At 36.6% G+C, this 13,904-nt stretch overlaps 1 protein-coding gene across 4 annotated transcripts in view; it reads right to left on the bottom strand.

The window, feature by feature from the left end:
* Positions 1–13,904, bottom strand: part of Epac (Exchange protein directly activated by cAMP) — a 110,030-nt gene that overhangs the window by 13,343 nt on the left and 82,783 nt on the right. For all 4 annotated transcript variants that reach the window (XM_090382822.1, XM_090382823.1, XM_090382824.1 and 1 more), the window contains 7 exons: positions 10,110–10,234; positions 5,413–5,650; positions 4,953–5,136; positions 4,371–4,516; positions 2,358–2,434; positions 991–1,058; positions 103–181 (listed from right to left, as the gene is read on the bottom strand). In XM_090382822.1, coding sequence (XP_090238948.1) covers positions 103–181; positions 991–1,058; positions 2,358–2,434; positions 4,371–4,516; positions 4,953–5,136; positions 5,413–5,650; positions 10,110–10,234 — 917 coding nt within the window. The remainder of the gene's footprint in view (positions 1–102; positions 182–990; positions 1,059–2,357; positions 2,435–4,370; positions 4,517–4,952; positions 5,137–5,412; positions 5,651–10,109; positions 10,235–13,904) is intronic.

Below are 13,904 nucleotides of genomic sequence, written 5' to 3'. Positions count from 1 at the left end.
GATACGATTTTTTTTTTCTATAGAAGTGTTTTTGTAATATCCTTCTTTGAATATCACAATTATTTATCATTTTATTTTTAATAATGATAGCGTAAAACTTACTCTAAGAATTCGATTAAAATCTTCTTTATCCACCCGAAGGAAATGACAGTTATCTTCTCTCGTTACTATGGTAGCTGCCCTGAAATTAAATGAAATTGTGACATTTAAGAATTTATAATCAATTCCCCATCAGTTTAATAGATGTTGTCCTTCCTAATTCTCTATAATAGTAAATTCTATAATTTCAAAAGTATTTTTAGGGTTTCTCAATCTATAGACGATTTTAAAACATAATGTGACTGAGACAAATGAATAGAAACAATTTTAAACTGATTAATCTTCGAAAATTATAGACCCACGTCAATATCGACTAATATACTGAATTACTTTTAAAAAAAATCTGTTTATACTCCCGACGATCACACGAGTTCACAAGATAGAGAGAGACAACGCAAGCAACAGCACCGTATTTAGTAGTCACGCAGGCTTGAACCACGGGCACTCAAAGCACGTGTACTTATGAACCCTGGTGTCTGACCAGTCGGTTACTGCGACAGGAGATGAGGAAGAGTGGGCTGTTGAAGTGTGTGATGTAAACACCTGAATATAGTGAAAATAATTCAGTTATACTTTTTGAGTTTAATATTAAGTTGACATATTCAGCCTAGGGTTAACTCCATGGCATTATCGTGACTTCACATGCGCACGATATCTTGTCCCATCAGTCGATAAGCTTCCAACGTACGTGTCAACCAATTTACATGGCTTCTGTGACTTTATAAACACCATATAGTAATATCTCAGTTTAAAAGACTGACAGCCATTATTATGTATACTGTACAGATAATCTCAAAGGAGATTCAGTGTAATGTGCGTTACCGAGTGAATAATGCTGCCTATATATTAAGAACACAATTTATATTTGTAAATTTTATTAATCTAACCTACCTAGGCGCATCATTAACCAAAGCCAGCTTTCCAAAATCATCTCCTTCATGAAGACTGCATACAACGCCCTAAAAGAGTAAAATACCACAAATTAAATATGTAAATTACTAACACCTATAAAAACAGCAGCTAACTAACCTATGCCATTTCAAAGCTATTGAAAGCGTCCACCTAGCAATTCCAAATGAAAATGGCATAGTGCCACGCGTCTCCTCAAAATAGACAGAGCGACTAGTTTGTCTCTCTTGATGTCAATGTGTGTGTGTGACTCAATATCCAATCATATACGGATTATGACTTCTGACAAGCTGCGAGTTATATAACGGTCATTTCCCCAACACCATAAAAACCAAAGTCGGAAATATTGGGACTTAATCCAAGAATTACTCGGGTGCTTGAAAACTTTACTGCATTATTACGGTTTTATGTTAGTTATAACCCGATGTTGCTATCTTAGAAACCCAAGAGCTCTTTAACACCATCTATAAGAAGTTTATTACAGTGGAATGTCAGTTGGATCCCAGGAAACTTTTTATAGCCTTAACTGTTACAGCACATCATCGTAGGATAACTTTTGATGGCAGAACAAAGGATAAACCTTGCATTTCAAAGGGCAGTTTCCCCAAAATAGCTCCCGAAGGGTTGAGAGAAAAAACAGAAGAAGCCTGTTGGCGTAATGCCCACGTTAGGTTGAATGGCCGAAGTTGTTTAGTAATTAAGGCCACTGTACATTGAGATAAATAAGCGCCTTAGGATGCCACAGGTTTTGTGTGTCTGAATTATGATAGTTCTACCTGTTTCTTGCTTATCTGATTCCAACTTTGCCTCCAACTTCGGTCAACAACAGAAAAACAGGGTCGAAGTAGAGCTCGACTTCAGTTCTTCGAGGTTGGCTTCTCAGGAAGCCCATTTGTGTGCTGTAGAAATGACAATGAGGTCTGACCTTCGCCTCGAGCATTCCAAGATATTCTTCGGTGATTAATAACAAAGGAATCCAGGTATCGGATAGTGATAGCGCTATCAGATTTAATTTGATAGCTGAGTTACAACTCCCCGAGACGCAGTAGGCATTCCAGCCATTTGGTGGTAACGGGAAACTTGTGTTTATAGATATAAACAAGTTTCTTGAACTATTCAGTGGTGCAATAATCTAAGTGAGCTTAAAGACGAAAGAAGAGATTCTGTAAGAAATAAATCACAAGACACAATTCGTGTGTGTGCACGCTTAAAGGTTTCAAAATTGTTTTATCTTAAATAACAGTAAGTATACGAATATTGATTAAAGATTTGACTCGTTCTTAAGACGTTTAATAATCATTATTATATTTTCTGATGAAAACATTCTTTTCCATTATCTATCTACTTACTTTTCCATAGATGACTACATTAACCGATCCCCTCAAAATGATGTACCACGATTTTCCTTCATCTCCTTGGTTAAACACTAAATGACAAAAAATAATAAAATTACTAGTGGCAGATCCTGGAAAATGGCGTTACTAAGAAAAAAAAAAAAAAAAATGTCTTCTTCCCCCTCCCCCATATTATAGAGTGGTACGTGTTAAATGTACTACTGCTGTTATAAAAACTGTCACTCAACATGAAAGATGGGGAATTTTCCATAACTGTTTCCTAAGAAAAGAAATATATGGACAAAGGTATAGTAAGACGGACTCTTACGCTATCGGGAGCAGTTTGTGTTTGCAGAATCATTTGTTATGAATCTCACCGCTTATTTTATTATATAGTTTAACTAATATTTTATATTCTGATATATTAATTAAATAACATATTGACAATTTGTTAAATGTCAGTATGTCATTTAACATATGATAGATTCACATGTCATATTCATTAAAAATTACATCTAGGTTTCTAAATCGTCGTCTCTTAAATAACAGTAAGTATACGGATATTGATTAAAGATTTGACTCGTTCTTATAGCGTTTAATAATCATTATTATAAATCTGATGAAAAAAAATATTTTGGATTATCTAATTTCTTTTCCATAGATGACTACATTAACCGATCCCCTCAAAATGATGTACCACGATTGTAATTAAATATAATTTTAATATTCATTGATATAAATATTAAAACACAAAGGCCCGAGTGTAGAACCTTGAGGGACACCTCTTTAATGAGAAAAATAATAATTCAAATAATTTTGCACGATATCTAATAAATTTTCTTCTGTTTAGAATGAATTACCTTTTTTATAATTCAGAAACGCTTTATATTTACTGCTTAAAAGATGTATCAAATTCTCATTTAAACCAAGAACAAAATTTCTCATTATTTTTAGATAATGTGAATAATATTAACAAAGTGGTTATACGCCATCTTCCAAATCAGAAGCAAAGAAAACCAATCCAAGTTATGGTAACTATTTTGAATTGCATTATGGGCAGATTATTGATTAAGACTTTGGGATTTCGGGATTTATTTTTTATTATTTATTTCTATTGAAATAATTATTTTTAATCTCGTCTTTTATTTATTATTTTTTATTATTTATTTAGTTATTTTTATTGAAATAATTAGTTTTAATTTTATCATTTTAATTTATTTATTTTTAGTGAAATAACTATATTTAATTTTATTTATTTTTATTGAAATAATATTTTTAAATTATCATTTATTTATTTTTATTTAAATATTTTTTAAATTTTTATCTATTTATTTCTATCTATTTTATCTATATATTTAAATAATTTTTAAAATTATTTATATTTATTTATTTATTTTTAAAATTTTTATCTATTTTTATTTAAATAATTTTTATTTATTTATTTATTTTTATTTAATAATTTTATTTATTTTTATTTAAATTTAAATAATTTTTATTTAAATTTTTAAATCTTATATTATTTAAACCTTGCCCATCTTTATAGACATTTTAAATACACTACAGCAGACAAAACCCACGATGGGTACACAGATATCAAATTCAAAGAAGCGTCTAATATTTTGTAAGGGAGAGTCAAATATCTACTGCAAACCCACAGGATCGTTATCATACATTTAATGAGTCCACAGGTAGTCAAGGGAGGAGGGCTTTGCTTTCCAACCATACCCATCAGGTTAATCAAAATGCTGATATCCACTTTCCAAAGGCGCACTAATTAAACTGGCATCGCTTATATGTGGGTCATTAAGTGTTTGCTGTTAGCTTGCAGAGAATTAATGAACCTCAGGTTACAGAGGTTGCCAAGGAAAATAAATGACTCTCGTGAATTGCAAGCGCAGTAAGTAGGTGCACTTATCTTACTCTTTCTTATTACAACATTTTCATTTCTCAGTCCCCCTCCTCCCCCCTTTTTTAACCGACTCTAAATACCAAAGTTTTTCTAATTCTGTTAATAACAGAAACACTTACACACAGTTCCTGCTTTTGGATGAGACTCGAAGACCAGAACACCAGCTAACTCCCTCTTTACGCTGTTTGACAAGTGGGAGAGTGCCTTTATATGAAGAAGCTCTTCATAAATAATCTCCAGGTCGTCAACGGTCCTCTCCCCAAGCCTAAAAAAAAAAAAAAAAAACGTAAAATAAAAAAAGGATAATTTTATACACAAGGAACAAAAAAGATCTATTCTTAGCAATGCTGTTAACAAGAGCAATTTTATGATAATTGACAGTCTGTTGTCATGCATTTAAATTCAGTTAACGCCCTCTTTAAATTCAAAACCAGCTGTATTCGATCATCAGGTGGGTTGACAGCGGGGTCATCGACACCGAAAATGGTAAGGCGTGAATTTTGAGCCTTTGAAGGGGGTTCTCTCATCATGGATGTATGCTCAAGATCGAGAGGACTATTCTTTTGACTTTATCCACGCTTTTAATTCTTTATCATAACTTTAATAAGAAAATTGGATAATTTTATTGTTTGCGCTCCTGTTTTCGAAGAGTTTCAACTAAGTTCACGACACCGTTAAGCAGAGTGTGACGCGGTACTCACGTTTTGCGAAGTATCATGCGGAAGATTGCATCCGGAGCCAGCTGTAACAGAAGAGTTAAGGTGTCTTGAAACTCAGACTCTGCTTGCTGTCTTTCTTCTACAGTGGGTACAGTTCCTATTCCTTCTTGGTCACTGTGGAACCGGTAAAACAAGTATTTGTCCTTGAACTGGTGCTCATATGTAACTAGAGAAGACAAAATGGTGTTAAATATGGAGCTACCTCTATTGTCTATATAGATAAGCACACGCCTCTTGCAACAAAACTTGCGTCAATTGCGATACGCATGCGCGTGATTGTCAACCAGTGCGGGGTCCACATCGGTTGACACGTGAAAACAGAAAATGATAAACAAATAGCCTTCGTATAATAATCATCGAAAAATTATCTGAATACTATTTCTTGATATATATTGAGTAAAATTTATCGAGGAATGATCAATCGAATGGATTTGTCACTTACCATGAGAAATGACGCCTTCTTCCATAAGAGCCTGCCACATACCAATTGCCTGGGCTCGTGAATGGATGCGAACGTGAGAACTTCCTTGTTGGACCAACCAATCCACCATCTCCGTGCCTACTAGACATTTTCGATAGGTCCTTAAATGATACTTTCTGTCTCTCGTTAAGTGAGGTACTTGACATAACATAAGCGTCCTAAGTACCCAGCCGGCTCGAGATAGTTTTGTGGAGGGTTCCTTAAAAAAAAAAAAAAAAAAAAGCAAACATAAATTGAATAATTTAAATACTTTTTTTTAGTTAGCTTCTAATTTGAGTAAATTTATCTAAAAATATATTTTTAAGGTTTATACTTCAAAAACTGTCATATAGGACAAGGCAGTTCTGTTATTACAGTGGTCAAACAAGGGGTTCACTCATAACAATGGATCCAGTATTTTATAACGTCGTGCAGACTTAAACCTGCAAGGTGTAGAGCGCTCTACCTGCACTCCGATAGTCTGGCTACTAAAATAAACATACTAAATGTATTTTCGGATGATAAAGATGTCCCGAAAGCAGTATAATGTACTTAATCTTCTTTTATAACGGAAAAAGATTTTCTGTGTAGGCAGAGCTAAATCCACTTTCCACTTCTCATTTAGTGATGGTACCAGCTGATAAGTGCACAGACTGGTAGCTTGTCTTATGTCATCTCACATGCGTCGAGGAGAATATTATACTGGGGAGGGGTGGGGGTTGTTGAAGCCATTTAGATTTTAATCTGATTAACTGTTTTCACCATTCGGAGATAGCATTTCGTAAACATTTAGGCCTTTTTTCTTTTCCTTCTATAATATCCTTTCAACAACAACTTATACTTTAAATTGGCTTTCTGCAGTATAGTTTAAAATCCTTAATAATTAACAAAGCGTACGTAGACCTTCCCAGATGACAAACTTCTCTAAATATTACAGTAAAATCTATTTAGACTGTCAGCACTCAAGACAGTGCACAGGACTACCATTTACTAGCGTACATATCCCCCTCGCACCGATCTTTGCACTTATTATTTATTCAAGCAAAAAGAAACTTTAAGTGCACTTTAGGATGCAAATATGGATGCCTTTTCTGCGCACCAAGTATGGAATATAACACAAAAGATTGGAGGCGTTTCTCATGATAACAGTCTTCCATCAGTACTTAATTACAGTGGACTGAGCTTCTAGCGTGTTTAGAAATCTCCAGGAGTTTCTGAGTGCACGTTCAAGGGGGGTGGGAGAGGGGTGTAGCATTAATAAGGAAATATTTCCTCTAACAGCTCATTTGGGGACGACCCCCCACCACATAGTAAGCGTTGTAATGTAGATAAACGGTAACGATTTTACTGCTGGCATTAGTCCTCAAGGCTTCAACATCTGTTGACTTAAAGCGATCCGTCTGAACATCCCCTCAGGCGTAATAACACGGTGCCTGCTACAAATGGACCTACTTAATTGATTCAACACAATGCTGCTAAAAAAGAGGCCACGCTTCAAGAGTTTCGAACAGGAAACAAAGGCGACCTGCTATTAGAAGTGGTAATCCACACTCTAATATTGGCATCCAGAGAGCGTCTACTGATGACAGTTATCGCTCTTTTTTTCCAGAAAAGGGGCACGCGAAGGACTGCATATTCAGGCAGCGGGAAGGCTGCACATAAAGCCATGCATCACAGCTTTATGATGCACGTAAAATATATATTAGCAAAACCGTTTCGTATATTAAAGTTTGCCCTCAGCTACCCCTTGGAGTCTAGATCTGGTTGGATTAAAAAGAGTACCATGAAAAGCAGAGTGCCCAAAGTGTTTGGTATTATTTCGCTTGCGCAGATCCTGAAATTTATTTGGCTTTGTAGACTGCTTCAGAACTTTCAAGGAGGAATCTCTTACCATCTACAAAAACGAATAAATTTTCTGTTTGTACTATGGGATGGTCAGATGGAATCAAAAGAGATAACGGCTGTATTAATATTATCGTATCTTGTGGCATCACGTGGGTGTTCGTCACGATGTGCCTACGACCTTATCTAGTGACGTCATGTGCGTGCCTAACTCGATTCGTGCTTACAGAGCACTGCGATACAATTTCCTAATGTCCGTTCGTCATGCTTCTGATGGTATCTGGTGGTGTTCGGTGTCTAATGACCGTCTGTCACGCTCCCATCATGCATTACGATGGCGTTTGGTAGCTTTATATCCATTATTTATCTTGTGAGTGGTCCATCGTTACGCAATCGTGTTTTTATGTAAATATGTAGTGCACTACGAAGGATACTTACTAACGGAACCATGTGAAGGGTATTAAGTCCCGTGGTGAATAGAAAACAAAATCTTCCCCTTGCATATTGTTCGAAACGGTTCCAGGAATGAGTTTTCGTTTTCCCGGCCCTTAAAACAATTTATTACTCTCATCTCCATTGAACATTGCTCAAAAAAAGCGACTGTTTCTTTTGTTTCAAATTATAAACAAGAACCTGTAACTCAAAGATATTACGCAAATATATCCATAAAAATACATATGGCAAAGCAGAAAACTATATCCTCTTCCCCTTCCATCGTTTGATGAACATTTCCTCCTCAAACTTCTATGATCTGGCTGTATTTCTCATTGCACTTTGAGTATCAAGGTACTGCTATAACATCTGAGCATGCCTTTAATACAAATTTTTGAACTGTCCAATGAAATTACAAAATGTGCCATCACCAAAAAAATTCTTCTTAATGTGGCGTTTCTTGGTCCAAAGCCTCTCTGGTTTTCTCCTGGACTAAAAGTGGCATTTCTGTTAACGGGTCACGATGATCCGTTTAATCACCAGTTGGCAACCCTCTCTGCACTTGTGGTGACCATGAAAATTTGGACTATTTTATGTATACGTGACCTGATATTGAAGAATATCACATGAGACTCATGACTAAAATACAGCAAAACCAACGAAACCAAGAGTATCTTCTCCTGAAAGACCTCCATAACACCTCCATACTGCGCTTACTGAGTTTGCGCAATCAGTATTCCAACATAGGCCCTCTATTCAGAGGCGATCTTCCTAATTTGACATTCATAGAACTGGACAAACAAATGCTGAGCTAAAAACTCCCAAAGTCAGAATACACCACACCATCTCCTCTCTCTCTACTGGAGACTTGAACTGTGGCAGAAATTGCTCAAATACCAACTTTCTACAAGAAATTGCAAACCTTGGATGCTCCAAGGTAGGATTGCAAACCCTGAATCTCACGATAGGATTCGCTAGTGTCCTGTACACTGCAAAAGGTGCACCTATATACTGTCTGGTGGGTCAAGTGATACTGACACCTGTCCCTCAGGTGTGGGATGCCATTCTGGCGCTCAACATTACAAGGCACCCTCGTCCTACAAGCCTTCTACTTTCTCTCTGGGTCTGAGTGGGCTTCCCAGTCCATGGAGATCCAACCCTTTACTCCCTCCCTCGTCAGGAGGACGCCTTATTCCTCTCTACCATTTACAGAGTTCTGTTTACTTCCCATAAGTACAGATGGCGCCTTGCCACTACGTCCAGCCTAGTACTGCAGCTAACTGTGGTATTAATCACAAACGATAATGTCTCTGCCCTCATTCTTCTAAACTACACAATTATAAGAATTAACCCATAATTGTGTCAAGCCGGATTTTAATTGTGACAGTTACTGTTAATGAGTGTTACGCAAGTGGAAAAAGGAAAAATACTGTAATAAACCTCTTTAATTTCGATGCACCATCACGGTTTGCAGCCAGATATCCTCGCTATTTAAATTCAAACTTCATTACTTCCTGTTCCTAAAACTAGACAGTCGTCATTTCCTCTTTCGAAAAACCGGAAATTATATACTTGGACGAGAGTCGTCTGCGTCTGATTATATTGGACGTATAATTTAAAATTAGGTTAAAGGATGATGTGGCACACTTCAAAGCGAAATGTCTTTATTTCTTAGATATTTTAAATTAAAATGACTGTTTTTCTTAAAATGGCCACAGATATACAAAAAAAAAAAAATATTCCCTATTAACTTTGATCATTTGCAATCACAGTACGAAGAGCAATTTTGATAGCGTCAAGGCTAAACACCAGGGGGTGAGCCTATTAACTTTGCATTCAATTAAAAAGATATGTCAATGGGGGTTGCATCACGAATTCATCAGTTCATTCACAGTTTTACCTAATATCTTAGTGTACTCGCTGGTGCAATCGTATATCAGCTTCGCATTCCGATCTTTTGAACATCCGACAGGTCATCTGTCTGTAGTGTGACTGCGAATTTTGCTTTATCAAAGGGCAAGCGCATTAATAGCTTGGAAATGTTGAGAGTCGTGTGTCAATCACCACTTAGTTCTTGAAATCAAGGCTAAAAATAGCCTATTTTTCTCCGAAGTTTTAAATACTACACGGGTGTATGAAATATGAGCAAACACGCGTGCTATGATCAGAATCCGTTTTAGGCTTCCGTGAAACAATCACCTCGCGATAACAAGAAGGTTGACTTAGCGAGTGGGCCACGTTGCGAGTACAGTAGTACACGCATTTGAGTTGGCCATGGTTCCAGTTCACGCGTCTGCTAAATAAGACAATGTCATTATATTCTCTGTCTTCCGAATTCCTTTGACGCGGCCATATTAGGGCAAGAGAATTTAGAATTAAATTTTTTATCGCAAATCTAGTCTTACCTGGGTTATAGGGAGAGCTGGATTCGGTGCTTCGGGAGATAAAGAATCGCGTTTCACAGCGGGGGGAGGTAGAGTGCGAAGAGTACCATTGGCATGTCGGGTGGTATCCTCGTGTCTCGTAGTCCCTAGAAGAAAAAAGAATCATATATTTAATCGTTACAGAATATTTAAAAATTATTTTAAATAAAGTTTAACAATAGATTCTCTCCTGACTAGAACAGCGCTAAAAAGCCATCTCACTGTTTTTTTTTCCGGGATGAAAAACCCAGATATTCCATAAAAATAACCTAAATTTTAAAAATTATGCACTCTATGTTACATTTAAATTGATGTACGCTTCTACTTTACAGGAATACTGTCTGTGAAGCAATTTTTTTACGAATTACAGTATCATAATTTAATTATTAAGGAAAAATCTTGCTGAAATTACAGGCGGCGCCACACGCTGTTAGGAAATGGAGTTAACAAAACATTGGACATATACAAACATTCTAGAGCACATTAGTGACCACCGAATCCGTTTTAATTAATTTCCTAATTAAGAGAGAGAAAGTGCCTCGGGTGAAGTGTGCTAGCAGTCCGTCAGGTGGTCAATATTTCATTTTCAGTGAACCATGATTTCCATTTGCTACTTTCCATTTAGTTACTTCTACAACGGTGTTTAAACAGGTAATTAGGAATTGCTTTACTCGGAGGCAAAGAACACCCACGAGTTTGGAGTAATCGCATACGTTCGTATGAAACTGGAACCGCTGGTAAACAACTTCATTCGATCTACTGCTTTTGTGGATTGCATTAATATAAGACTCCTAAGAACCATATTATGCAGCTGATATAGATAATCGTTCTTCCTTTAAGAACAGGGAAGTATTTTTTTTTTTTGCATTAAAATATCAACGTAGAATGTAAAGCGTTATAAATTTCAAAAAAATGATTCTAATTTTTAGTACCTGTTTATTAAAAGACATCTTATACAAACACCGCCATCTGGGTTGCACGAACTGACATGAAGTTCCCGTCACAAAATTATACACAGGGACTTGTTGCTTAACCAAAAACAATAGAAACCCAGCCAATGACACTCCCTCAACTCGTGACTCTCAGCAATAGCCATCCTTTGTCTTCTACCGGTTAACCAAACTTTTATCCGTTATAGTATCTTTGCACCAATGGAAAGTTGTTCCAATTTATACACCACATTCGTTTGGGACTATCAAAACCCTTATTAAAATCTAAATAGACCATGTCAAAATTATTCGTTGCATTCAGTTCTTCTGCGACAACCTCGTTGTAGCTTATCAGACTAGATCGACATGATTTCTTAACTGGGGATTGAAATCATGTCATCAGACACGATTTCCTGTATAATTCCATTCTGACATTTGATCTGCAGTTCCTGATTTCACCCTTAGGATCAATTCTGTGAATTAAAGAGACGTCATCTTTGATCTATAAAGGCTACATCCGAATTCAGAGCACTCTCGTTCCTAAGCTTCTATGTATAAATATTAATATAGTACTTTAACGGAACTGGATAAATCCTATCAGCTTCTCTCGATGAAGTCAATTTAAATATAATAATTTCTCTTCCATTTTCATTCACAGACAATCTTCTCGCTCCCAATAGACCTGACAAGTCTAAAATAGAGCTCGCAACTGCATGTCAATGCGAAAAAAAATTATTCAGATGATCAGCTACCTCTTTGGGGTCGTCAGCGATGTTACCAGGGCTATCCTGTAATAAACTCTCCTCTTTCTTGCAGTGTCCCACATGTGAAGAAGTCATTGCTATTGGTCTTCACGAATAGCACTGTGGTTATAATCCCTATCCTCTTTACACAGGGTGGAAAAGGCACATTCGAATCCAGTCAATGACGCAAAGAACTTATGGGCGATTTTCACTCCGTGGGTGAGTTAGTTCTCAGACGAGAAGAGCACAATTCTTCCCACGGAAACTCGTGCTTTTCGTCCAGCAACCCGACCATAGGGCTCACGCAATTTATAGACATAAAACAAAGGGTGGAGGAGGCTGGTTTCAGGTAACCTTAATATGATATTTGAAAATCCTTACGCCTCATGGGTACTACAGTCAGTAAAATCGCCATCCTCCCTACCCCGGGTAGAAAAGACTTGAGTTCGAATCCCGTCAATGACACGAGGAATTTTTTTTATCGGCCTTTTTTCACAACGTGGCTGAGTTGGTCGGTTTCAGGTGAGGGTAGCGTGGTTTTTTCTCCCGGAAACTCAGGTTTTTCGTCTAGCAAACAGCAAATCGATCACAGAACACACGCAATTTACAGACAATAGGGAGAAATATGGCCTAAGTTGTTAATGCACCTAAACCAAAAATTCTTACTCCTGTTCTCAGCCCTGTTTGCCAATCTTCTCATGGTATACCTTACCATGTCTTACTTCTCGAGTAACTTTATTAAAGATAATTTATACTTCTCGTAGTATTCATCAGTCATGTAATTGGATTTTAACGGTAACTGGTCTTTCAGAAAGAGGGAATTGTAATTCTAGATGCTTCCAGAATTACAATTCCTTATAGAAAAATTAAAACCTTCACTATAATTATTTCTTTAGATATACCAGACAGTAATACCATATGGTCACCTCTCCATGGCTTCAATACTTCAAAATTCTCAGATTCCGGAAATCCTTAGTAGAAATGTCGATAATGTTATTTCATCGCGTATCACTCAAACATGTTGACATGATAAGCATATAGCTAATCGATCAAAAATAGAATGTTACCGGATGAATCCAACCGCAAGTTCCTGTTTATTTTAGGAAACTCAAGATCCTTACTCGACAATTCCATTCATGTTCCTGCCAACTCGCTGTGGACACTGTTCATTAATTTCCCATTTCATAAATGAAATGGGAAATTAATGAACAGTAACACAGTACTGTGACGTGTTACTTCTGATTATAAGACCATTACACTTTCCCAATAATACTCCTGTCACATCAACCCGTCTACTTGTGTCTTTAATATAATTCACATTATTACTACAACTTGCTATTACTGTATACAAACAGATTAATAGTGATCTTATCAATACCACTGCCTCTCTTCTTAACAGTATTTGAAACTCTAACCATCTATTGGGTTCTCTGATTATATAAAGCCAAACCAACAGCCTCTGAAAAAAAACATTCACCTCCTCCTGTTTAAAAACGTCTCACCACTATTGAAAAGATTTTTTCTAACTAGCTCAGGCCATACTAACAATTTCACATCATAATCCTTTGCATAGTCTGTCAGCTTAAGGTCAATGGACTTGGCTTCTACCATATATTCTCTGCTGCTATGCCTTGGCAAAATTCCAGACCTTCACTTAAGTCCCTGCTCACTAAAGACATTAAATCCATCGCAGTCTTAATGATTTGTCTCTAAGGTCATTGGTTCCATTATGAATACACCCTTTCGTACACCACTCATTGTACACTTTCTGTTACACCTCTCCCTTTCATACGAAATGTTGGCTGCCTCTAGTCACCCAATAGAACACTGAATTGCCAATTCGATCTGCTCTGAGTCTTTTCTTTAAAAGACAATATCCTATTCTCAGATTTTCATTCTCCTTACATTCTTTATGAACAACTCCTAATTGGCCTCTTCAACAGTATTGTAAAAGAAAGCTTGGCCAACTTACCACAGACACTCGAAATATTGTCATGGGCGTGGCAATATTTTACATTATGGTTTCTTAAATTGTTTTCTATAGATTATTTGGAGTGCACACGCAGGCATTTTCCATCAACTCTTCTTGGTGTAATTGAAGTGGA

The sequence above is a fragment of the Mastigoproctus giganteus genome, chromosome 10 (assembly GCF_048544385.1).
Source record: "Mastigoproctus giganteus isolate SK-2022 chromosome 10, ASM4854438v1, whole genome shotgun sequence".
Classification (NCBI taxonomy): Eukaryota; Metazoa; Arthropoda; class Arachnida; order Uropygi; family Thelyphonidae; genus Mastigoproctus; species Mastigoproctus giganteus.
This window is presented reverse-complemented; position numbering and strand designations above follow the sequence as displayed.